The sequence below is a fragment of the Polypterus senegalus genome, chromosome 11 (genome assembly GCF_016835505.1).
Source record: "Polypterus senegalus isolate Bchr_013 chromosome 11, ASM1683550v1, whole genome shotgun sequence".
Classification (NCBI taxonomy): domain Eukaryota; kingdom Metazoa; phylum Chordata; class Cladistia; order Polypteriformes; family Polypteridae; genus Polypterus; species Polypterus senegalus.
Window position 1 is genome coordinate 164,239,966 of NC_053164.1, and position 27,922 is coordinate 164,267,887.

General features: G+C 35.9%; 1 protein-coding gene across 4 annotated transcripts in view; it reads left to right on the forward strand.

Moving 5' to 3' along the window:
• The window catches only part of phf21b (PHD finger protein 21B), a 147,354-nt gene extending 127,245 nt beyond the window's left edge, over positions 1 to 20,109 (forward strand). For all 4 annotated transcript variants that reach the window (XM_039770009.1, XM_039770011.1, XM_039770010.1 and 1 more), the window contains 6 exons: positions 3,893 to 3,944; positions 7,575 to 7,597; positions 10,159 to 10,317; positions 11,418 to 11,490; positions 13,347 to 13,450; positions 19,555 to 20,109. In XM_039770009.1, the coding sequence (XP_039625943.1) occupies positions 3,893 to 3,944; positions 7,575 to 7,597; positions 10,159 to 10,317; positions 11,418 to 11,490; positions 13,347 to 13,450; positions 19,555 to 19,806 (663 nt within the window). In that variant the 3' untranslated portion in view covers positions 19,807 to 20,109. The remainder of the gene's footprint in view (positions 1 to 3,892; positions 3,945 to 7,574; positions 7,598 to 10,158; positions 10,318 to 11,417; positions 11,491 to 13,346; positions 13,451 to 19,554) is intronic.
• The last annotated feature ends 7,813 nt before the right edge of the window (positions 20,110 to 27,922 follow it).

The following is a 27,922-nucleotide window of genomic DNA, read 5'->3' on the forward strand; positions in this document are numbered from 1 at the left end:
CCAGTCCACCATCTCTTGCCTAGAATGACTCCAAGGAGGCCCAGATATACAAAAACAGTATCATTGTTAAGTAACTACTATAAATATGACAGGAGATTAAGGACAGGAAGAACACAAAGTGCCAAATAAACAGAAAAGTTATAAACTGACAGCTTCTTTAAGACTGTGCATATATTTAGTCCCAGTCTACCATGTAGGGTAACTGACCTGCCTGCCTCAAATTGTGTAAAATCGCTTGCTGTCTTCTTGGCACCTTCCATCCGTCTCTCTCTTCCTCAGTAACCTGGACTATTCCCCTGGCAGTTGAACTCTTCTCTCAAACCACCTTTCATTCTAAAATCAATGAGCTTCTGGGCTTTGAGGCAGATTTAAGTCACTCTTAACTGGTGATGTTATAAAATCACTGAAAGGGAGCACATCTACACACTGAATTTTGGACTACTCACTGTTGGAATATTCCAATTATATACCACATGAGTTTAATCAAATATTTGTGCCACTAGTTAATTTATTGGTGCATGCTGATCTGGAAATTGCAGCTAAAATGATATTTGAAATTGTTCAGAAATCTGAAAACAAAAAACACTTTACTCTTTCAGATTTGCACTTTTTAATTTTGTAAACTGGAAATTGTATTGCAACTGTTAGTATGTGACTATAAATAATATATGACAATTAACTATTAGAGGTAACTACATACTATACCAAGTGTTATGGAAACATTTCTGGCACCTACACATCCCATTACAGAGCAGCCTTGGGTGTATAGGAGCACATTGTAATTCATTTACTGCCAAAGTACAATCACAAACTGAAACAACGTAAAACAGCCATGCAGAAAACACAGAACTGGTGCAATTACAGTGTAGAAGGCTTCTTCTATACACAGTGGGAAGTGCTGACATCCTCACAGAAATTAAATTAGGCCACTTGTACTGTTAATGCATATATAGAATTTTGTCAATCTTTGATCATTAAGGAAGCAATTGTCACCCAGTTAACACTAGAATCCCTGAACCCAATGAAAAAGTCGTAATGCCGGGCCACCTTAAATTCATTCACACCTCTTCATTAGCATCTTTGTTTTGCAAATGTGTCAATCAGCACAAGCAGCCTGCAATCCCATCCTCCACTGACGCACCTGAAGTTCTTCCAGCTAAAGTCTGTTTATCTGGGTGTAAGGTGCCTGGGATTGCACAGGGTAAATAATATACTGTTATTTGGAATGCATGCATTTCATGTGTGTTCTGTGTCAGCAACAATCTGGATAAATGTAGGATGACAGGAAATGTGAGGCACATAACTAAATGTGAACACATAACTAAAACAGATATTTTTTTAATGTTATGATAATGACAAAATGGAGACGTGAAGTGTATAATGTATGAAGACTGAAGTTCAAATATCAAATAAACACTTTCACAAAAGGTATAAAAAAACAAGTTTGCCTTTATTTGAAAATATTACTGAAGAAAAAGAAATTATTTGTTGCTGCCAATATTTAAAAACCGAAGCCCAAATACCAATTGCATGGCTGGTCTATACAGTAGGTAAGAACAGCTGCCTCTAAAGCAAGAGGTTGTCGGTTCGACCCTGAGGCTTTCATGCATTTTCCATTTTGAGTAGTGAGCTTCTATTATTATTACTATCATATAATAAAAACATACATTTGCTTTGAGTCTGTAAAAGCCGGTATAAAGTTTTGCTACTTGTAAAAGATATCACAGAAGGGATATAAGCAGACACTCAAGCACTGGTGAATCGTGTGAATTGAACTGAAGTGGAGAAATCTTTGCGGCAATTAAAAACCAAAAGAACAGTGGGGTTAGATGGCATATCGAGTCAGAATATGACTTTATAATTTCTGCATACGTTTTAACCTGTCTTGTCTCTCTTTTTTTATTTCATTTCTGTCTGTTATTAGATGCAACTGAGAAGGCAAATTTCATGTTTTCTTGTGTAAACATGACTAAGTAAAAACTTGAATTTATTGTTACTGCATTATAGTTAACAGATACAGTATGTAAGCATTCTGTTTTTAATGAAGAGTGCTGTATAAAGAAATCTGATGTGTCTGTTGCGTGACTTTTCCTATATAAAGCTGTGATTGTAGCATTAAAATATTACAGGCTAATATTCTATTATGTTGAATGAAATGGAAGAAAGAAATCTTCTGGAAAAAAATAATACACTCCTTCTCCAGTAGTGCTGCAGTGTCATTATCTTTTTTTGAACGAAATCTACTGCAGCAATTTAAATTACAATCAAAAGATTTGTAGCATTTTATAATATTGATAATTGATATTTTTCATTTAGATTGAGTGATATGTTTTAGAGTTGTAGTCTCCACAGACTGGCATTGTGTCTGAAGCACACACTCAGACATACATCACTCCAAAAATGGACAAATTGTGTTTAAAGCCACTGAAAACTCAAAGTCAACATTTTGTCTTTATTACAATATTTCCCAATATGTATGCAGTATCTCCTTATGTCTACTTACCTTTTTTTGTAGAACAAAATCTACTGGAATGATTTTGCTCCAAATCGGTAGTCTGCAATGGCAGTAACTATGCTAATTGGGATTGAGTTATTCATTTTTGGAGCTGTTTTCTCCACAGTTTAGAATTACAACACACAGAGATGCAGACATCACTCCTAAGGAGGTTCAGTCATATTTCAGCCTGCCTAAAACCTGTAAATCCTTTGAACGGTCAAGTTAAAATTTTGACCCATCACAGTACCTTCCCATATATATATATACTGTATATACAGCAATGGTATACGTATAGAAAACAGTACAACTCATGGTCAAGCTCTGGAGTAATTTCCAAGGTCAGATAATTTCTTGGGCTAATGTTACTATACTTGACCCCTAGTGCACCTGTACACCTGCATTTTTGTTGCTACATCTCTCCTTAACAGGGAAATGTAATCCTTGCTGTCCCAGCAGGAAACATGCATTTAAGACTGTAGGAGAAAACTTTTTTAATACAATAGACAAATCTGAAAAACAATGAAAATATGCAGACTCAATACAGAAGGCAAATAAGCATGTAAGCAAACTTGATTATTATGATGTGGTATAGCTAACTGCTACACCATTGTGTCACACACAAGTCATATAAATCTGTTATCCTATCAATTTTAATCAAATGATCTTGCCCTGTTTCACAGGGAGCCACAGGAAGCAGGTACTTGTCCCGGCAGGATCCAAACATGGACAAGACACATATACAATACACACATAGCTCTTGTAGTGTTAATTCAGTGTTGTTAATTTACCCAGTGTGCCAGTGTTTTCGATGGGAGAGGAGAACTGGAATGCCCAAAGGAAAACCCACATAGACACAGAACATGTAGCTTCCAAACTGACAATGCCAGGGACTAGAGTCAAAACTGTGAAATAGAAACACTAACCAATGCACTACCATGTTACCATATTGAATTTTTTTCAGTATTTTCTTTAATGTAATACAAATATTATACATTTTGTTGTATGTCTAACTCTGCAGAACAAGAGGGGAAAAAATAATAGTTCTTTTCAAATCAAGAATTAAGAAATCAAAAAAAGTCCTCTGTCAATAGGGTTCTTCCCAGATCAAATTGGGAAAACGTGATTCAGACAATGAAGGAGAAATGTCATAATTTCTTTAATTAATATTGTTTCATGTTGTTATTGTGTGTGGATATTTTTTTGATAGCTTTGTGAGTTGCAAAGCAGTAACAGTGCTGAAACATGTATTCCCTCATTGGTTGTGTTTTTATCAGAAGTGATTTTAAATGAATTCAATTGCAGTTTTATTTTTAAAAAATGTAAATTTTCTGTTGTTTTTCAATATTTGGTAATGTTTAAAATCCCTTTTTATTTACTGAGCTTTCCTTCTTTTAGCGTAAGCGACTTGCTTCCAACTGTATGAATAATCCTCTGTTCCTAACAAGAGGTGAGTATTTTTGCTTTCTGTTTTAAAATTCAGTAAAATTCCAATTAATTGTAAACCATTCAGAAACTAATGCAGTAATATAACAACTGCTGACCAATAAATATCGGTATGTTTTGAGTTTTTAATGAGTCACTGAAACAGGATAACACAATAGTGCACTGTTTCTGTTCAAAAACATCTCAGAAAATAGAAGAGACAATGTTATAAAGAGAGCACAGACTTTGCCTAACCTAGTAACATACACCCATTAACTTCATGTTTATTATACTAATGCATTAAAAGCATCCACTGTGTATAGGTGATGAGATTATATGTACTGATTGGGAGGTCAAAACAGCACGATTTTTTCAGCTAAAAAAAACACACACCATCAAGGGGAGAAGGTAAAATATAATTAAAAAAAAGCAGAAAACCCTCTCTCCCACTAAGACTAATTGGACAGGGTTTACCATCCAACTAAAGATGAAGTGGCTTATCCACTTACCCGACAACCAATGTATAGCTCCAAATGCCCATAAACTCTGTCCCTTGTCTCCTAAATCTCACTTTGTCCCAAGTGCACCTTCCAGATCCCATTTGCACTGCAAGAAGTCTTTTAAAACTGCCTCTAGATTAATTTGTTGCAGCAGATCTCCCCAAGACAACTCCAGATATCCCCCTGTTCTTTACGTCTAATTGTTTTACTATTGTCTGCCCACTGAAACCTGCAATAGGGCTGTACATGGCAGCACCCAACAGGTTGGATGGAACTCTTCTGGCTATTCCTCATGACTATTTTTTGTTACATCAATGCTTACAGAGTAACTATTTCCAGGGCACATTTTAGGCAAATAAGGCATATAGCTGCTAATGATCATCCTGGAATTTGAAGAGGGTCCTCAATTAACAGTGTGGGCTCAATGCAACTCTTTTCTATACCCACTTGTATAAACTGTACATACAGTACAGGTAGTCCTCGGGTTGCAAATATGTTTTTTTATTGCGAACGTTCAAAACTAAACTTTGTAGGTAAACACTGAAAATGCCTGTTAATGGAAAATTTGGCAAAAATTCTTTTAAAATGTGACACCTGCTAGACCTGTTGTCAGTTGTGTTTTCAATCTATGCCAGTCAATCCCCCAGCAAGTTCTTTCCCCGGTGGCTAACCTGTCACTATGTACTGTATATACATACTGTATATACAGTACATTAGATCAGATTAAACAAAAATTAACTTTTGAATACTCAAATAAAAAGTAAGTAAATATTTAAATATATTCAAACATGGGTTAAACATTTTAGGTGCTACTACATACTGTATATATGTTCGTTCTTAACTCTTCTTCATATGCATAATTATTACTAATATATTTGGTTTTCTGTATACAGTGCATCTGCAAAGCATACAGTGCTTATGACTTGTGCACTGACACTTTCACAAAAATGGGATCTTCACTGTATTGGAAGTGATGTGATCAAAGAGAAAAGTGGAACTCAGGACACTTCACATGTCTGTAATGTGTATATATATTATATCTGTGTATATATATTTGTGTATATATTTATATATATATATATATATATATATATATATATATATATATATATATCTTTGTGTGTGTGTATATATATATATTGTAACAAGGCGCTATATGAGTGCCAACCCGACACAGACTGACACCGGAGGCACATGTAAAATCAATAAACTTTTTATTTTTCTTTGCCTGTGGTCTACGTCTTCCCCTACCCACAGACAAAAGCACAAACACTGCAGTGCAGTGTTTATACAGTGAACATAGAAACAAATCCCCCCCTTCAAAATATTCAGATTTTGTTACCTTGCAGCCTGAAATGAAGACACACAAAACACATTTTTACAGCTGTATTTACTCAATGCAACTCTTTTCTATACCCACTTGTATAAACTGTACATACAGTACAGGTAGGCCTTGGGTTACAAATATGTTTTTTTATTGTGGACATTCAAAACTAAACTTTGTATGTAAGCACTGAAAATGCCTGTTAATGGAAGATTTGGCAAAAATGCAAAGATGCTTTATTACTTATTTTACAGAAAAATGTTTCAGATATATTGATACAATTGCAGTATTGCAGTGTTACTGTACTTTAAACCAAAAAACACAAATCATTTAAACTGAAACTATAAGTATGTACATTATGTCAATGTTATGTTGACCTTAAACATCCTACATTTTTCATAATAACACAGTATGTCATGTAGATGGCAATAAAAACCCACCACTAACTGACGATTGATCCTTCGGGGTGTCACCTTCCCCTTCTAGCAGCTGCAGTCCCTGAGATAACAAAGCTGTCTGGCATACTTTGGACACTAGATATTACAAGCAGTAGCTTCTTTTGCTCAGCTAAATGGACAGTTGATGTAGTGACTTACTTGTGATAGAGCTTATTTCATGGCTATGCAGGCTGCTGGTTATATCTGATAATACATGTGCACGAAAGCACAAAATGAATGAAAATGGTAATAAAGCATGTAGTGCACTGACCTATGATTCAGCATCAGTGGCAACCACTATGTGTTCTTTCAATATTGCAATATGCAAGCCTTTGAGGCAACTCCGGCCCCTTCCTCAGGCAAGATGTACATCTTGGATTACATCATTCCTGAGGAAGGGGCCTGAGTTGCTTTGAAAGCTTTCATATTTGAATCTTTCCAGTTAGCCAATAAAATGTGTCATTTTGCTTAACATCTCACTACATCCATAATGGCTAACACGGTACAACATCATAGTACTTATTACTTTATTTATATAGTAATACCATAAGTGGCAAGAGGATAGGATTGACGTTTAGCATTATTGTCCTCACTGCTCCAGTTGCATTAGAGCTAATGCTATTGTTTCTTTTGGTTGTTTATAGACTTGTTGCACAACTTTGTCATACTGCTTTGTAGTATGTATGTGTGCAGCCCCATATACCAAAAGCAACAATGAGGAGGATGCTTACAATACTCTCATCAGTGGGTTCCATACATGATCAAGACATGCACCTCAAATATATTTGCATGTCTTCCTTGCATTTTAATGACCTCTTGCATCATATTGAGCACTTTCTTTATCATTCTTGCAACTACATAACCTGCCTCTGCTCGAAATTCGCCATTTAAGTTACACATTACCACCCCTGCATCACCATGTAGTGAACAAAATTTCTGTCGGCAACAAAGAATTTAAACTGTAACAGACTACACTACTTCTTAACTGGAAAATATACTTGGAATACAGTAACATGTTACTTACATGTGTTTCCCCCATCCAACCAATACGCCTTCTTCTGAAGAAGCAACAACTGCTATTTCTGTATATTAGAATGGCATACTATAAACAGAAAGAAAACAGTTATTTACCAATGCTATAGATATTGAATGCAAGAAATTCAGTTTTGTGATAAAAGTTTAAAACTAATGTTATATTTGACCTCATTCATGTTGTACTAAAACATATTTCATTGTCTAGATTGTCCCTTCATCTTCTTCTAAAATGAAACTATTATAATTAAAATGATCATTTTTCTTTGTGCATAACTTTCATTTAACACTGCTTCTCTTTCCTTAAAATGGCCTAACTTTTAATATACTAACCTGTTTTTTGATTCCTGTTTGCATGCTAGCCAATGAGGATCATTGTTGGAAGGTAGGTCGCTACCATTCAAGGCTGTGCCTGCCTGTTTGTGTGCATGTGAGCCGGATCAGTCTGGCACGGTGTAGCGGTGACTTTTTAATTGGAAGTAACACTTTAGTGTATACAAAACACAATTTCATGTTATTGAATATTTGTTTATGACTCACTAAGTCAATGTAGTGATGTACATTAGTAAATACCTTATAATCAAATTAGTTGCTGAATAATAGATGTATGGGAGCGTACAAAATAATTTAAGACATTCTCAAATGGGAGCTTTGATCAACTAAAATTTCTAATCTGCGTTAGATATTTTTGTTATGCTTCTGAAAACTCAGTACCTGAATAGGGTTGTGGAGGGCTAGAACCTACCCAGCAACACAAGGATGGAATCAAATGTCGACAGGATGACTGTCCCTTATATGGTTATTATAGGTTAACTTACATGCAGTGACTCCAAATTAAAATTTAGGGAACTTAATTCAGATCCTCATATTGGCCCAGCAGAGTATGTTGCCTGTCATTTCTTTTAAAAAGCCCCTTTTTTGATTTAGTGTCATCATAGTGAAGCTTAAGTATCATAGTTATCCATGGGTAAGAAGAAAATCTTATAGATTATACTCTAAAAAGTGTGAGTTTTATTCAGGTAATGTAGATGGAAACAAATCTTCTTGTAAAATAATAATAAACAGTGATTAAAGAAAATAGCGAGAATAATAAATGATAAATAGCAAATTCAGAGGTCTGTAAACAAGATTGGCTGCTGCACCCGTACCCGTAAGCGAGTGCTTAAGTGTAGTGATTTCACAGCTGGCCCTAAGACCCTGAATTGAGTTAATTAAAAATGAGAATGATATCTTGTATAACCAAAGAAATCTGTTTTTATTATATCTGCAAGTCTATTCCTGATAGGTTAAACAAAATGAAAGCCTGACATTTTAGAAAAGGTTTGACTAGAACCCATGTACATATAAATAATTAAACCTGTTTTGAGGAAATAAACTTATGCATAGCCTGTTGATGCTGATTAAACTGGCAGCCATAGAAGTCAAAGAAAGCAGCAACAGAGTCTCTGGTTCACTGTAGTGAGTAGGCAATGCCTTTGTCTGTACTGAGTTTTATAGGTTCTCCTAGCTTACTCCACTTGACTTGTGTCAAGAAACAAGTGTCAGGCAAAGAGTGTTGAGCCATGGTATAGGGGCTATTTTATAACTTTGTTCAGTTACTTAAGAAATACTAGTCTAAATAAAATGTTCACATTTCTGTCTTAATAATATTATTATATATTAGTTTAAAACATAAAAATAAATATTCTTTAAAGAAGTTTAAACCTCCCTCCCTTCCTTAGCTCATTTTATAATTTTCTACCTGACTTTTTTAACCAGGTTTGATTATATGTCTTGTGTTTTGTATAGTTGATGGCAACTGTAGTTTAAATCTTGTGGTTTGTGTGTAGAAAATTCTTATTAGAAATTAGCTAAGTTCCTGTATCTATAAACACGTATGTAATCTAAATGTATTATACATGTAAATAAGGCACACCACATATGTACAGTATAAACCAATTTCTAAAATAGATTTTTTCTATTACTGGGTAATGAAGAAATATATCAGTAGCATTAAAGGAATACTCCCCCAAAAATTATATTTTTACGTTACTTACCATATGTAGCTCAAAGTGGTTTCCCTGGAGAATTTTTTATTTTGTGGGTTCATCCAGAATAGAGTGAAAAAAAGTTTATGATAATACAAGCCAATAGTGACTAATATTGTATTGGCAAACAATGTAAAAAATATCCATGGGAAAAAAGAAAAACAAAAATCTCTTGCTACTCATGCTACCTAATCTGCATGTCAGTTAACCATTTGTCTGCTCAAAATGTGCAAAAAGCATACATTTTTGCAAAAATGTTGTTTAATAAATACTTTCAGGAAAAATTAGAGCACATAATAAACAGGAAACTAAAATCACATTTCTGAATTGAAGACATGAGTTTTGACTGATTTAAGTAATGTAAGTTTTTTTTGTTTTTTATTTTTCCCCATGGTGGTTTTTCACATTTGACGTTTGATGATGTACAGCATTTTTCACTATTGTCCTATATTACATCATAAACATATAAACATGTCTCTCCATTCTGCATGGAAATATGACACTAAAAAATTTCTTAGCCATCACTACAAATTACATGGGGTAAGTAGCTTATAAAAATAAATATCATTTTTGGGTGCAGTATTCCTTTAAATACAGCAAAAGTCAACCTTGGACTATAATTTACATTTACATTTACACATTTTATATATATATATATATATATATATGTATATATACTGTATATATATATATATATATATATATATATATTGTTCTAAGATCCCACCCATTTTCTGTTTGTCTGTATATTTCTTCATTGCTGGGATAAACAGCCAGAAAAGGAAACAATTCAAATATATGCAGTTGTGGAAAACTAACATAATTAATACAAGATTTATTGAAAAGGCATTACTGTCTTTCCTCTCAACAGTCCTCTTGTGGGTTTCTGTTTTATTGTCTGACTTGTATGTCTTTTCAGGATGACATTATTCACGATGATCACTGTGCTGTGTGTAAAGAAGAAGGTGATCTGCTGCTGTGCGACAGCTGCTCAAGAGCCTATCACCCCAGTTGCATTGAGCCCCCTCTAAAGATGCCCTCAAAAGGATTGTGGGTGTGTCCTAAGTGCCAGAAAAAGGTAGGTGTCACACATTTTTTAATTGTTGCTTTTATTTTTTGTTCTTAGTGAACAAAAAGTGAATCAGTTCCACAGGGTGCTATACAGTGATTCTTACATACCGGTAGTTTAACTTCCATTCGTCTATCCATCCATTTTCTAACCTATTTAAGCCATTTGAGTCTCACAGGGAGCAATCCCAGTAGCGTTTAGCACAAGATAGGAGCCATGCCTAGAACCTGTCAACCACACGCACATAACTTCTCCTTTAGAAACAAGTGTAGGGTTGAGAGTTTGTAGTGTTTCTTTTGTAATTTTTTACCTCAAAATTCTTTAAAAAACTGAACGTCACAGCTCTCAGAATGACAGCTACTGTGGTGAAATAAATGAGGGCTGCTGGTCTACCTTTTAGTTTCCACTGCATGTTACTTGCTGCTCATTGTGCCTCAAACCAGAGATTTATTTCAGTGACATCCAATGAGATTAATGTTCTGCTTTGAAGGGCATTTTAAAATATGCTGTAACCTCATACCACCTGAGCAGAAATCTAAAATACAAGACAGTTACATGAAAGTTTAATGCACATGCTGAATATAGCTTTTTTTCCTTCACAAGTAAATGTATTGTTTATAATAAGGTCTACCTTTATCTCATCCACATCTCCTATAATACTTGATTTTAACCTTTCCAAAAGATTAAATGTTGTGTTTCTTCAAACTGCTTACTGCCTAATCTAAAGAGTTACAGTATGTTTTACCATTGGCCTTTTTAAACGAAACAACTCTCCAAAATCCTGATCTGGATAAATGAGTCTGAAAATGGATTATTGGGGATTTGTATCATTGCAGGAATTTCATCATGGACAAATATGATTCATAATAAGCATAATTAATTTGTTTATCTGTCTATCCTTAATTTTTAATTAATGTGATCCAACATGACCAGCTTGATATTGAAAAAATATTTCCATACTTGTTAATATGAATTCACCTATTTGTAGTGCTAGTTTTATTTATTTAATTTTTTTTTTCTCTAGAGAATAAGAAAAGATGAGGAGTATGCATGTGTGTTTTAAGGTTTTCAAAATGATGTTTATTATGGAAAAACATCTCTTTTACCAGGTCGTTAACAAAGATGAACGGTCATGGCCTGAGAACCTGACTGCTGTCCACTCCTATCTCACCCTCAAAGCAGGTAGAATAACAGTTCAGTATCGTATTGAGTTGTTTTACATAGACAGATGTTTTGTCTCTTATGAATCATTCTAATTTGGTTTTGTTAAAGCTTGTATCTGGGTGAACAGGAGCTCATTTTTGTCTCTGTTTTGTTGAATTGTAGTAATCCTGACTATACGTGTCTGTGTACTAGTGTAAATCCAAATGTTAATGTATAATTACTTTGTATAAGGCAATGGCACACAACATGTACCCCACATGCCGTATCCAATAATACAGTGAAATTCTTTCAGCTCATGAACAGCACAAAGGTCCCATTACTTTTATAATTATTGCAAATTTCCACCCAAAAGGCACATATAGTTGTTCAATTTTATAAGACAGACACCCATATTTTCAAAAGCAAAACTAACACGTACCAGTTATAATCCAAACATGCAGAATACGTAAACAGCCCATTTTAAAAGAAGCACTGCACTCCTGATCTGCATTTTTTGGCAATATGAGTAAACTATGCATAGGAGGAAGCACTGTAAATTTTTTAATGTTTATGATACAGTCTCTGACCAGAACTGACAAATTTCACTTTTTGAAAATAAGCCTTTTACTCTTTGTTGTATACAGTACAAAAATTCCACAATCTCTGCAGCTCTTAGAATACATTATAAAAAAAAAAGAGTCATTTCACTTTTAATTTTATTCTGTCAAAGAACAGCCAATCTCATGAGTTTATACAGTACATATTATCAAAGCACTTCCTGGAATCCTAAACAGCTGTAATGCTAAGATAGAGAAAGTAGTAATTTGTCACTGCTATATTTTACTTGTTAAAATTAGGAGGAACTGTTAAATCTGTTTGGGAGATCAGAGACTGTAACCGAAACCCTGCATAATGTGATCGTGCTTACTGCCTGTGACTAATACAAGAGTCCACTTTAGGGGGCATTTGTTAAAGTGTTTCCTTGTTAAAGAATTAATTAATTAAGTCTAAAGTAGATTCAGTTCAGCAAACTTTTATTTAGGACAGTCCTCATTTATATTGCAGAGCACAATGAGATTAAAACAAAATTATTGAATAAAACTGCATAAATGCAACCATAAACAAACATTCCATGCTAAACACTTTATGCAGAAGTATATCCGAGATTCTTATAATATTACTACTACTAATAATAATTAGTAAATACTGTATTTTGATGGAATACAGTGAAGATGTGATGCAGTCATTAGTTTTGCCAACTCTTTAATTTTGAATTTTCAGTGTTTTAATCAAAGAGGCATCTGTTCAGGTTAAACCCTTTTCTCCTATTTCTTTATGTGCGTTTTAGCTCCTAAATAAGCAGAGTAGACTAGAGTGTAGATAATTTTCAGGGTCATCTTGGTGGTTATATGGGAGATAAGTGACCCTAATCGTTGCTCAGGAGTGCAAGAGTTAAAGGAATCCTGGATGATTGCTTTATAAGACTGGCCCTGACCCTGGAATTGCTATTAGCTTAAGGTTGGTAGGTGAGATGAGTGAATACTTACTGACAAGAAGAAGTGAGAAGCTTGAATTTGTAGGAAGGGAGAAAGAGCAAGTGAGTGATTGGCACAGAAATTGAGGAGCAAGAGTGTTTTTCTAGTATTTGGAAGTGCAAGTGCAGAAGTGTTTGTGCAAAAATACAGAAAAGGACAACTCTGTGCAGACTGGCCTACTGAGACAATGTTATCTTTATTCTGTCTATTCCTTTCATGCATTTCTTTCTTCCTATAACCACTCTTTTCTCGTGTGTTTTGTTTAATTTATTTTATTTATGGTTTGACATTATTTCAGCGAAGAGCAATATTTCTGTCAGGTGAAACAGTTAAAAATTTGAGTTTGAACTTTTTTTACAGCAAAAGAGGAGGAGAAAAGGAAATTGCTGAAGAGAAGCAGTGAACTGAAGATTGAGCACAAACAACTAGAGGAGCAGGATCGCCAGCTGAGCAACTCACTCACAGTAAGAGCAAATTTAAACAGTTTTTGTGAGACATAAAATACATTTTCACCTAATGCCTATATTTTTATAATGAAGTCAGGAAAAAGATACTGTATGCTTACCCCACTGCGGTGGGTTGGCACCCTGCCCAGGATTGGTTCCTGCCTTGTGCCCTTTGTTGGCTGGGATTGGCTCCAGCAGACCCCCGTGACCCTGTATTCGGATTCAACGGGTTAGAAAATGGATGGATGGATGGATGCTTACCCCACATATTTCTAATACCATTACCGTTGTTGACAGTCTGAAAGCTATTAGTGAATTTGAGTGGATGGTATTCAGTTTCAAAGAGGAAAAAATGGCAGAAGACTATTTGTGCAAATCTCAGTGATAGTTCATTATGCGTTGAGGGTTGTGAACCACATTCTGTTAGCATAACATGCAAACCGTGTCACAGTGTCAGGGCATCCTCAAAATGCTCTCAAACTCATTCATACATGGCCAGCAGTCAACCTGTCTCACACGTCTTTAACCAAAGTATGCAGAAACATCCATGTGGATGTAGGAAGAATGTGCATTATCACCTGTTCATGTCTGATTCTTGCCTTTATAACTTTTGTTGCTAGGAGACATGGAGAAAAATGAATGAGAAAAAGGTGAAAGCATCCATCTTTAGATAGATAGATAGATAGATAGATAGATAGATAGATAGATAGATAATTTTATTGATCCAAACATGTACAATTATAAAAGCAAATCACTATATCTGTTGCGAAATCACAGTTTCAATTCTCTTTCACACCGTGCTGTTATCTCCATTTAGTATAATATTCCAAAATTATTCTTGGTGATGAGTTTTATTTCTAACTGTATAGTTTTGTCTTTTTTTTTTCTTTCTTTGATTTGGTGGAATATTTTAGCATAATGATTAGTGCAGCCTTGTTGCTGTCTACAGTCTGATTTGAGTTTGCATTTTCATTGCACCCTTGGAGTTCTCCCCAACATCCAAAATCTTTCATGTTAGGATGGATAGTCTAACTTGGCCTGATATAAAATTGTTGATGTGCACAAATTTATCCTATGATGGAGTGGTGGCCAAGCAATTAGATTTTTGCATTGTACATTAGGACATTCTAAACAAGAACAGGTCATTTAGCCCAATGAAGCTCACCAGCACTTTATTCTTCCAAAATAACATCAAGTCGAGTTTTGAAACTCCCTAATGTTCTACTGTCCACTGTACTACTTGGTAACTTATTCTATGTATCTATAATTCTCTGTGTGAAGAAAAACTTCCTTAATATTTGTGCGTAATTTACCATTGAAAAGTTTCCAACTGTGTCCCTGTTGTTCTTGTTTAATTCATTTTAAAGTAACAGTCTCAATCCCCTATACTAATTCCTTTTATAATGGTAAACACTTCAATCATGTCTCATCTTTAGCTCCTTTTGCTTAAACTGAAAAGGTTCTGCTCTTTAATATTTTTTTATACTGTAATTCATTCTCATTAGGCTTTGAATCAGCCTAGTCGCTCTTCTCTGGACTCTTTCTAGCGTTTCTATGCCTTTTTTGTAGCCTAGAAACTAAAACTATACATAGCACTCCAGAAAAAGGTCCAATTTGTCTAATAAGAATGATCTGCTGCTTTCCATGACCCTATACTAGAAAAGTGAGTTAAGAAAAAACGTGGATGTCTGGATATATATATATATATACATATATATTTTTATTTTTTTTTACTAAATTTCTCCCATTTGTGAACTGATAGAACAGTTTATGTAAGTGCTCCTGCAATTTATCATGCATAAAGAGTATCGTTATTTAATTTGTTGTAAAAAATGTGGATGCACAAATCACTGAAGCAAATATATTTATGCCAAGACTGTTTGCACAATCAGATTTCTGACCTGTGTAAGGCCTTGTTTTATCCTTATTGGGGATGAAGACCTCAGGGATTCACCGGAAGAACAAAGAATCATCATAAGACAGGAGGTACTAATGTGTATAATAACTAAACAGCAGACAATGCAGATGTGAGGAAACCACACTGGGAAGACAATGATTATTTTACTTAGTTTTGCTGTCATACTGAACACATGTCACACAGAGATTGTATATGCGGGTCATTGCCAGCATTATTCAGTCGGCATTTGTGGGAGGACAAGTGCATGCAGCTTAAGGTTTTCATACAATATAATGTAGCACCAAGTGAAGGTGCCACTGCAGGCATCTTCTGATTTTGTTTTTCTTCTACAATTAGCAATCACTAGGGGTTGTAGTTTTCATTACAGTGATTGCCTATAGGTGAGCTTCTTTGAGTAGCAGGCAATGCAAAATGACAGGTGCTTTGCTTCTCTGCCTAATTAAATTTTTGGGATGTCAACAGCCTATGAATTGGTGTATTTCATTGCCATACATCATCTTTTTGGGTGTTGGGAAGTAGAGAGAGATCCAAAAGTTAATTCGTGTCTAATAGCTATGAAATCAAGTACACAGAAACGTGAAAGAGACTTGATGTCCCTGCCTGGGAATCCCTGGGCAATAAAGGCCTGGAGAAAACAAATTCTGGAAAACAAAAGGGGGATGAAAATATCCATGCTCATAGAAACACTTTTGAGTCTTACTGTAATGTTCTCTTAAGCAGTCGATAGTCAAATGTGTGAAACTTCCAGGCTAGAGTGTCTTAATAACTCAGGGACCAGAAAAGCCTAGAAGGAGCAGAATTGACAGCAGTCATCATCTAGTGGAACTAACACTTAACCTTAAAATGCAAATGGAAACATTGTGGATAGTCAGCAAAACCACTTTTGTCTTCCTCCCATTGTCCAATCAAACCGATTCCGGTAAGACATTCAATAGTATCACTTGTCTGACACAGCAGACAAAATGTTCTTGTTCATAAAACAAAATATAGTAGTGTGTTTCTTGTACTTAACAAGAGGAACCACTTTGGGGAACTGATGGCAGATATAAAACAACACTAAGTAGGTTTCATCAGTCATATGTTGCTCACACCACAGATACTGGACATTCAGGAAAATTGTTACTCATTTGCTCCATAAAACACTATGTTAACGTCAACTCTTCCTGATCTACACTAAGCTCATCACTTCCTGAAACTATAGCTGTAGTTACTCGCTTGATTCATTCATTTAATTCTTTACATTTAGAGAGCACTTTTCATAATGAGTGGGGAGCCACTTCAACCACCACTACTGTGTAGCAGCCACCTGGATGATGCAACAGCAGCTGTTTTTGTGCCAGTAAGCTCACCACACTTGAGCACAGGTGTAGGTGAAGAATTAATACAGATAGCCAATTAGAGACAGGGCATAATTAGGGGGCCAGAATGACCAAGCTATTGTGGGACATCTGGATATACCCTGCTCTTTATAAAGAGACCTCCATTTTACATTTTTACAAGACAGTGTATCCATCACTACACTGAGGCATTGGGATCCATATTCAAGCCACAGGGTAAGCGCCCACTGTTGACCTCACCAACATGTCTTCTAGCAGCAACCTCAGATTTCCCTAGATGGTCTCCTATCCAAGTACTGTCCGGGCCCGAACATGCTTAGGTTCAGGTGGATGACTCCTTCTGAAGTGCATGTGGTATGGCTGGATTATAATATTTATTTAGAGAAAAATATTTGGCAAAATTAAAATTACAGTGACTAGAATGCAGTACTAGGTTGTTGTACCGTGTTAGCCATTATGAATGTAGAGAAAAGCCAAGCAAAATGACACCTTTTACTGGCTAACTAAAAAGATTACAATATGCAAGCTTTCGAGGCAACTCAGGCCCCTTCTTCAGGCAAGATGTAAAATTTAGCTTGATGATGGGGCATGTTCTCCCTAAATAAACATAAATAAACAAATTATGTTGGTAGAATTGAGACTTTCTGAAAATAACACTCATGCATTTAAAGAGGCTACACAGCCAGTAGCCGATAGTGCAGTGGATTATAAGGAATGGCACCCAAGTTAATTATGAACAGCAGAGTGGAGTTACAGCTATTTTGATGGCAGCAGATAGAGTAGAATCTAATCAGTCATAAAAAACATATAATTGAGACGTAACAAAAATGACAAATATATCTAACAGCTTTACTAAGGTCTTTGAGGGATGACTTGCTGAAGAGTTCGGAAGTTCAAATAGTGCAGCATGAGAAAAATTATTTGTATTTCAACTTAAAACTGACAAAAAACATCAAGTCTCCAGTATAAACCATGCAATGTGTTTTTATTCACAGTTTTGAATCAAATTTGCAAAAAGAATGTCATATATAATCACATCCCAGGATAGCTCTAGAGACCTGGGTTCAGATTATCACCTGTACTGAAGTTATGTGTTCTCTCTGTGTGAACAGACAATTTTCTGTCTGATGTCTTATATTTTACACTAGCCATGTGCGCCCAACTACGTTGCGCGTGTTAAAGTTGTCTGTGCAGGGCTCCCTGTTTAAACGCGGCTTCCAGTCGTGAACTGGGCCCTTCGTCGCACAGTATTATGATTTTTTATAAGGGAAACAAAATTACAAAAGAAAACCCTTGGATATTGATTCGATAGGAACGGCCTACTCAGAATCACTGTCCGAATCATAACTATGTGGTGGTGTAGGAGCATTTCTGCCTTTGTCCGTTCACAGTCCGTCTCGTTTTCACGACGCTGTTGTTTCCTCTCACGATCTCTTCTCAACCTTTCTCCAATCTCGCAGGTTGCTTTGTAGCAATCCAAAGAGTAAGGCAATATACACGGAGCAATGGTTATAAAAGGGGGACACATAGGTATCCAGGCTCTTTAAAGCATAAATAGGGATCACTTCACTGACATGTGAGCAAGCCACGGTACAACTGTGAGACGCGCAGCACTCGCCGGCTACAACGTAATAATAATAATTTCCGGAACGTGCTGTTACGTTGTCATTCATTTTACCCACTGTCTTTCTTTCATTCATATGTTATGTAGACACGTACCTTTTATCTTCGGCAATCTCATTCTCTAACCAGGCCTCAGGAGCTAACCAGCGTAACACTGTCCACCACCCCTTTCGTTATTCCGGCACATTGTTGACATCCGTGAGTAACAACAACGTACTAAACTGGAAGGTGGTCTATGCATGCGTGGAATTCGCGGACAAACAAAGATCAAGATCTAAATGAAGATCTCTTTAGTTAATTTAAAGCACAACAATTTGTTTAGTTTGAATGTCCGTGTTTTGAAGTGTGACTGGAGTACAACAGTCTTCAGTAGTATAAGCCTGGAGGAGATTCTTAATGCAATGCCTATATTTTAGCTGTCTCTCTACTGCCATCTAGTGCTTCTTCTTCTAATTCATTCGCGGACAAACAAAGATCAAGATCCAAAAGAAGATTATATATAGAGATACCACGAGATAATGGGGGGGAAAAAAGTGCTGAGATTGCTGTTGAACTCATCATACCTGTTAACCCTTCGTACAGCACGGGAGACAGACTATTGGCTGTCACGAAAAGGGATAAACACAACTGTTCTGCATAGTCATTCTGTAATGTCAATTGACATGGTAAAGTGATGAGATCAGCAACTGCAGAAGGCAAGTCTGACATAGCCAACGTCTAGAAGTCGTGTAATGTGACATAGGCATTAGTTCAAGTGGTGGCTCTAAATTGTCACATTGTAGGGAACTTTGCCTTGCGATGGGATTCAGAGTCCCATCCAGAGCCAGTTATCAACTTGTACCCATGCCTAAAATGGAAAGCTGTTTTCACCTTCAATAAAAAAGAAGAAGATGGCAAAAAAGAGTAGCATGCTTGCAGTTTTTATTGCACAGCTCAAAGAATCGGATCTTGGCTTTGGCCCTGCTGGCCTTTAGTTTGGTTTCCTACTACTTTCTTCCAGGTGCCCTGTTCTGTCAGTGTAAGTGTTGACTGTCTGTGAGGATCTGAACATTTGGTTCAAAAAATGGAACACATACAGTACATTAAAAAAAAAGTTGAAGACCTTCATCACCAAAAAAACTTAGACAGATGTTTGTTACTTTCATTTGCTTTGCTTATATTAACTGTGGTTTATTGTTATTTATGATCAACTCTTTTCCATCACATCTTTGTATATTTACTTTCTGTATTTGTTTCTATTGCAGAAATGCATGGATTTGAAAAACAGCCTGGTAGCCCGACAGAAAGGCACTCAGGCCTCCCTTGAACGGCTAAAGGCGCTGATCAGACTCATTCAAAGGGACCAGGTGATCCAAGTAACAATGACTGCCACCACCACAGTAGCCACCTCACTCTTAACCATCCCGTGGATTAAACCTGCTGCCACCGTGGGACCCACTCCTTCTGCTCCCAGCAATGTTCAGAAAATCTTGCCCACAGCAATGGATAACAACTGACCCTTCCGTTAACCCCAGAGCCTTCGCCCAAAACTAACAAATGAACAGTGAAGTAGTCCTTTTTAAAAAGGCTTCTGGAGATTAAAGAACATTTTTTATATCCTGAAATACCATAGAAACTTAACTTCAAACAAATTACTAACCAATGCAGTTTGTAGAGAGCTGCTGTGGCACAAATATATCCCACAAGCAGCTCGAAAAATGCATATTTTGTAATGCCAACACCTTCAGTGCTTAAGAGATTTTTTTTTTTTATTCTTGGCCTTAATGTATTTATGGATTTAAAAAAAAGACAAACATAGAAAAATGGCCAATAGATAAACAATGAAAAAAACTAGTATTCTGTATGGAAGTTTTTTTATTTTGTTTTCTGGTGGTGATTTGGGTTAAGAAAACAAGGTCTGCATATAGTGAGAAACAAACTAGTTACAATACATGTAGAGGTAGTTTAAAAAGAAAATAATTATATAAAAAAATATAAAGATGAATCCAATGATAATTGGACCTCTGTAGAATATATCCGACTAGGAACATGTACACTGTCCGCCATATTAATTCAGGTGAAAGTGGGTCAAAGAAATTGTTTTTCATTGTGTATGAATCTTAAAGAGCCTTCAAACAAAAAAAATAATAATTTTTCAGTATTATAGTTTAGAACTTCAGATATTTAAAAAGATAACACTGTACGGAATTCTGCATTTCTATTGATAAAATGAAGTATTTTCCTGTTGATGCTTGTTGATTACTAAAACTGAAGTATTAGAAGAGGGATCGCTGAAAGACTGTCTATTTTAATTTATTTTGGACGGTCCTTACTTCTTATCTGCTTTTGATGTATTTTTTTTAAATACATATATTTTGTGAGAGAAATACTACTATTTCCCAGCATTTGGAATGGTGGATAATATTTGGAAAGTGTGTTTTTTGTTTTATTTATTTATTTGTTTGTTTACGTCTCTTTGATATATTTTTTACTTGTGGAAAAAAAAATGACTTCATTTGCCAGTACAGACAAATATGCCAAAAAAAGTACCTTTGTACTGTCATTACATTCATTTATAGTTGTAAAATATTAGTACTATACAGTTTCTATTATTGATATTGTGTACTTTCCAAATAATATCTACTAAATGCTGCAAAAAACAAACAATGTCTGTGGCTTATATATCAGTTTTGTTTTATTTTTTGGTTCTACTAGGGCTGCAAAACTGAGAATTGCAGTTTACTGAAACTGTATTTTTTTTTCTTACTTTCTGCCCATTTTACTGGGATAGTGTGGAGAGAAAAAAACGAGCCCTTGAAAACCTCCCTTCATGTGTTAGTCTTCCTGCTAATAACAGATTTGCTGGCTCCTTCTGAGGCTGTTGGGCCCTTGGATACTCACTTTTAATGCCTCTTGCTCTCAAGCTTTCAGTCCTTGTCCTGAAAACTACCTTTGCTTGAAGTGTGAGGTGGCCTTTTTCATTTTTTGTATTTGTGTTGGTCTTACTGTTTATGTTATCTTTTTGTTCATTACTTGATTTATACATGCAGTATCCCCTTGGTTGTAAAAGTTAGTAAAATTACTGTTTGTATACATTGATATGTCTGACTTCTACTCTTAGGCAGCTGACATGTGTTTGGACATGAGTACTGTTGCGTCTTCTCTCAGGGCACGGTGATATAGTCCTTTATGCGGCATCTTCACAGCTACGGCATTCCTAATTTAATTTACATTGTGGTCATGGGCTGTGTAGAGTCTGCAAATTCTCCCAGTGCTCACTGTTTTTTCGGGGCATTCTAGTTAGCACCCATATCCCAAACCATGTTAGTTTTAGTGATGCCCATTAGGAGTGAATGTATCTGCAGTGGATTGGCATCCCCTCCAAAGTTGGTTCTTGCTTTGTGTTTGATGCTGCAGGCATAGGCTCCTCATTATCCTGTATTGCAGCAAAAATTGATATTTTTTTTAATATACTACAACAATAGAGTGAGACTGTCATCTTTCATCCATTGGAAGATGTTTATTAAACCCTCAGCTTTGTAGAACATGTAGCACATTCCCAATATGTAATAACTAATCAAAGCCATATTCAGATAGAAATTATTCTTAGTTTTTTACAAACCAAAATTTGGTAAATGTAGAAATGAAACTTGCCTTAAACAGTACTTGGGAACAGTGCTGTTAACTCTGTTCAAGTTGCCGTGACAGTAAAAAGAACAAAGACACCTTTACAGAAAACATTTCAACAAAGTTGCAGAGGTGCAGTCTTTTCACCCCCATGATACAGGGTTGTGGGTGTCAGTGCATTGTTCCTGGCATAGCTGGGTGTAGGGCCAGACCCAAGTAGTCAGGATGCCAGTCCATCACAGGCCCAATTCTTTCATGCACATCTGTTAATATATACATTTAATTCAAGACAATAATAAATGAATTAACTAATTTTATAGGCTAATAATATAAATAAAATTTCAACTTAGAGGTATTTAGCCAGATCTGTAAACGAACTGGAAGGGCAGGAACATCTGGCAATTCTAAAGAAGTTCATTATGTGTGAGAGAGAAAGAGTCAATGTTGTCAATTCTTTGCTTTTTGAATTACTTTAATTACACATTTATTGACCATAACAACATAAGAAAAAATTTTACAAGTCCACTTCCTGGCTTTCCGAATCACACAATAGAAGAGAGCAATCATGCGTCCATTTTTTCCCCCTCATGTCTGCTGTGCTCCATGTTTTCTGCCTTTTAAGGCCATGATCTTTCCAATTGGTCCTAAGTATTAAATTTAGATGTACAACATTTATAGAAATTTGGCAAATAGTAAAGGAAATAAACTGCTGAATTGAATACGTTGTCTCCCAATTAGACATCTGTCTTACATTGAAGCCAGCCAAAGACCAACAAGGGGATACTGCATGGTACTGTGGTGTAAAAAAAAACATGGCCAAGCTTATGGTGGCGCTTAATGTTGTACTGTGACATAAAGCACATCCAGTAGAGAACAAGAGCCCGTCCTCTGACCATATCAGTACTTTGTGTTGCAGTAACAATGGGCCACCATACATTGTCCCTCTCCGAAATCAGTTAATCATTCTGTCAACCACAACTCCGGGAGAAACTGTGCCGTATTATACAAATCTATTTTAATACACTTGAACTACGTCGAACAAGATTTTTATATTCTTTTATCAATGAACAAAATCAAGAATTACACAATTGAAGTACTGCAGTTGTTTGCCAATTATGCATTATATTGTGGTTTGAACAGTTCAATATGTATTTTTTGTTTGTTTGATTATTTTTGCCAAGAGGAGCGATGGGGAAAAAGCATACGAGGAACCAGAGAACATGAAGAATTTCAGACAGTATGTTTTGGACTGTTAAAATAGTGCTTTTTTAATTATTTTTTTTAAACTAAAAAGGAGACTGTCCAGTGGATAGTGTGTATAGGAAAAAAACAAGTGTTTTGTCTTAAATATCACAGTGTAGTTTTACTTCTTTCTGATGCATTAAAAAAGTTGATTATCAAAAGTGGATGAGTGGCTAGGAGTAGTCTTGCTTCTTTTCTATCACTTTCTTTTTAAAAGTCTTTAAACAACGAAAAATGAGTAAAAATGAAAATGAAGTTCCCTGGCAGATTAAGCTTTACATGTGTCTGCTAAAGAACAATACTGTGTAAAATGTAATTCTTTTATTTAAGTAAAGCATTTGTCACAAAAATATGAAATGCTTAGTTTATTTATTGCTTTGCAAAATAACTCTGCACAAGGCTCAAACGTATGATTGTACATGCTGTCTTAATTTTCAATGTATAGTTACTTGCAGTGTAAGATGGTTACGACAGAATCACCCTCTGCTGTTTTTTTTCCAGAAGACCTCACATATGTTAATTCTTTATTAAACAAATAACTACTGCTTTGTGTGCAATGCTCCTTGTAAGCAAATCTGCTAATTAGAAGCTTTTGCTGTTGCTCATTTCAAATTTAAAACCTGAGCCAGCACAGCAGTTATGAATAAATAATAATTTATTGGATTAAATGAGGGTGATGAATGATAAGTGCTCGACACCTGAAATAAAAACCACATAAGGCTCAAATCTGAATGTGATTTGCTGAAAAGAAGAGACACACAATGCACGTAGAATGAGAAGTGGGGTGAAGATGACGTGTTTGCTGCTTTTAAACAGCCAAGATTGTGTGTTCATATAACTGGGCACTAGGGGGCAGTTTGTGAACCAAAAGATGGCACTGACACACCAGCTCTATATCTGTTCAGTACAGACATGCCGGCATTGTTAATGTAGCAATAATTTAGACATTTTTTTTCCCACATATTAAAGTGAGTTGGACCTGCCAGGGCTAGAATTACCCAATACATTACTGCTCTGTCTCAAGTCTTCTTTCAGCTTTTGAAAAAACCAGAGCAGCATCCTAAACAGAGCTCTTGTTTTGGCCAGTGGCTGACACTGAGCTGAGGGTTTTCTTTCCGTGTTAACTTTTGTTGTTTCGTTCATTAGGGCACAGTCAGTAACACTTGCACATTGTGGACTTCCTGCCCTTTATGAGTGAGATTATCCACCTTGAATTTGTCACATCCCTTTAGAGGCATATTTTGGGCAGCATTGTGTAAGTAACATTCTGTTTTTTGTTTTATCAATTATTTATTAGTTGAACTATTCTTTTAGTCATATCACACCTCCACGATTTTGTAAGATTGTGTTTTCAAATGAACACTGCCATTTCATATTTCTTGTTCTCTATGATACTTTGTGGTTGTTAGGAAGCAGATGCATGTGCCATATGACCTGTGACATCATGTCGGCAAGTAGTGTCTAAATCTTATGCAAATATAAAAGAGAAACTTTGCAACAAAACATAGTATTTAAGCACTCTTGTTAAGATAGATTGTACTTTAAAGTATAGTTTAGCGCACTCCTGTAAAGTTTATAAATGACCTCTTGACATGCCATGTTCTGACCTTGGCTCCATTTTACTTCCTTTCTGTAATATCAATCAAATCTCTGTCACTTGATTTAAAAAAAAATGTTTGAATTATATGGAAAATGCAAATAGTCCCAACAAGAACTTCTTCCTGAGCAAAGACTGATAAACATTCTCCTATCTATTCTCCCAGTGGTCCTCTCTGTGATCCAGGAGGTTCTGGCAGGAGTAGACTGATTAAATTATGCCAGTAATTTTGAAGCTTCAAAGATATAGCAAATCTGTTTTGGTGAGATTAACAATCAGCCAATTTATAGTGTTGCACTTCTCCACCAATAATTTGTTAACTTTAAAATAAGTACATAAATGGCAATGTACTGTATATTGCATACTTGTTAGCCTTAAATTATACCATAGTAAACATAATCAAAACATAATTTTTGTTATTACAGAACATTTAAATATACAGTATAGCCCTAAGTAATTTCTGTTACTAACGTATACATTAATATTTTTCCCAGAAAATGTACTCATATTGTAGCTGTTTTATGATGGTATCGCAACGCAATCCAACCCAGTTTTTAATGTTTGCACTGTATACTGTCAGTGGCCAACCACGATCCTGAAACATCTGGATTACAAAGACCTCAGAAGCACTGAGGTACTAGTAGAACTCCTACATTTGTGTGTGTCTTTAAGCACTGAAAGCAGAGCACTTCCTGATGACATAATTTCTCTCACTCAGCCCCAACCTTCTTATACCGCATAGCAACTACACTCCAGCTGTCCAAACTGCAAGCCGAGTGCTCCCAGGTGACATTAGCTGAGCTTACTTGGCCCCCAAATTTTGTGCAGCATTGCCAGTATGGTAATAAACCACAAATTTTGAGGGGTGATGAAGATGAAAACAGATTTGTGTGGTAATTATACTGCTACACTTTAAATACGAGAGACAAATTAATTTAGACCTACATCAAAACACGATTAATAGTTAGCAAAACACAAACATATATATATACAAAACTAAAAATACAGTAAATGGACATGACATATATAAAATCCCCACCGGATGATATGCACACTGTCCAGAATGTAAATCATGAAATATTATCCAGGTGATAAGTAAACTGCTTTTTCAATGTCTGAGTTGACTTCCACTTTTCTTCTATAATTGGGAAATACAGTCCCACCAACAATGTTCAGAGGTCTTGTTGACTCTTTTGAGGCGTGTCTCCTCTATCATAAAAAGTACTGTGACTCAGTGGTGCAAAATCTCTGCATTAACCCAGGGCCATCTTAACGCATGGGCACGCTGGGCAGTTGCCCGGCGGCCCCACAAGCATAGGGGCCCCATGCTAATCTATATATGTTGTGTAAGTAGGGGCCCCAGTGCACTGGTTTGCCCAAGGTCCTATAATACTGTTAAGATGGCCCTGTGTTAACCTTCTCAAAATGTTGGATCGAAAGTCCTACAGCTACATATTAAAGTTTGTGTAAATGTCCCTCAACTGCTATGATGTATAACGTGCAGTGAATGCACTTGACTTGAGCATTCCTAGCTTTCATCCTCTTTCTCTGTACGTTTAGCATTCGTTTGCTCAGAGGTTGATGCGCTTCCTGCTTCCTGAGCAGCTCTTCTTCTGTCCACCCTAGTGGCCCACTTGTTCTCTTCTTTCGTCAGAATCTTTTCGCGTTAAAACTAATTAAGTCAGTGTTTGTGTTGCAATTACTTAGTATGTTTTCTTTCATTTGTCACATAAGCTGGCACTTAAGTCTTGAATCTGCCTCAAGAATGATTTAAGATATGAAGAGGTAGAAGAAGTGACGGCGAAGGTGGTAGGGATGAGAATGGCACCCGTAAGCATGTGCCGCATGGCCACCCTGCTGGCCACTGCCGAGAGTTAATTCAACAATAAAGTAAAATTAAAAAGAGGAATAACCTTGGAGGTCAATCTTAACCACAAAAGCGGATAGTAGACGTCACATAGTATATGTGTACCAAATTGCAGGTCTATAGGTCAAACAGTTTCCGAGCTACAGGTGATTTAAAATCCTGACATACAAACGGACAGCCACGGTAGCGTATTATATAAGAAGCTTACTAATCAAAAGCAATCCCATAGGCAGCATCACTACAATATTACAATTTAGGTTTCACATAATTTAGATTAAATAAACTTTATTAATGCCATGGGGAAATTTAGATGTATATAGCAGCAGAAACCTAAAAAGCAAGGATACAGACTCACAGGACAGATAATACATCCAATTAATCAGTCAATCGATGAATAAAATAAACTTAACTAGTACATTGAGTAGAAGCACTGAATTGCCTGTTAGCAGTAGGCAGAAAAGCCCCCCAGAGGTGCTTCTTAGCACACTGTGGTGGAATGAACTTGTGGCTAAAAGTCCTCCAAGAGAGCGCCTCCTGGAGGGGACTTTTCATGACAGCATCTAATTTTTCCATCATCATCTTTTCCACAACAGCTTTCAGTGTGTCCAGGATGTGCCCTATGATGCAGTGATGATAAGTAGTATAAAGTATGATATAGTATATAAAATATAGTATAAATAAGTAGTATAATTTAACCTTGTTTCCACAGATTTACAGAAAATGTTCACAGATCTGTTTTCATTTCACAAATCATCAGTATTATTTCACTAATATTTTTATTGTTAAACTATTTACATAATGTTTTGCTTACTTTACTTCCAAACAAATAATCAAAACAATTGTTTCATTTAAAGTGTAGCTGTAATTCTAACCATCAAAATGTCTCCTTTGCCCACTTCTTGAATCTTGGAAAGTGGGTTTGTTCCTGCAGTGACTATCGGCTCAAACACGCTTGAATAGCTCTTGTGTGGAAGCACCCATTTGAGATGACACCGAAATGCTTGTTTAACTCTTTATTAATATTTAAGGAAAATAACATTTTGAACAAGTAAATCTGAATTTTTGCATTTTATGACTTCATTTTATTCAGTCACCTCAACTAATGAGGTTAAGAATGTTTTCTAAAGATTAAAAATTCTAAAGGAAACCTAGCCACTCCAAGGTCTAGCCCCCACATAGTGTTTGCTCTTCTAAAACAAAAGATACAAATTAATGTGAAAGCCCGTCACCTTTAATTGAGGAACAAGTTACATTTTTTATTGCCTAAGGAGTAAAGTACTTGCAGCTTGGTGTACTGAAA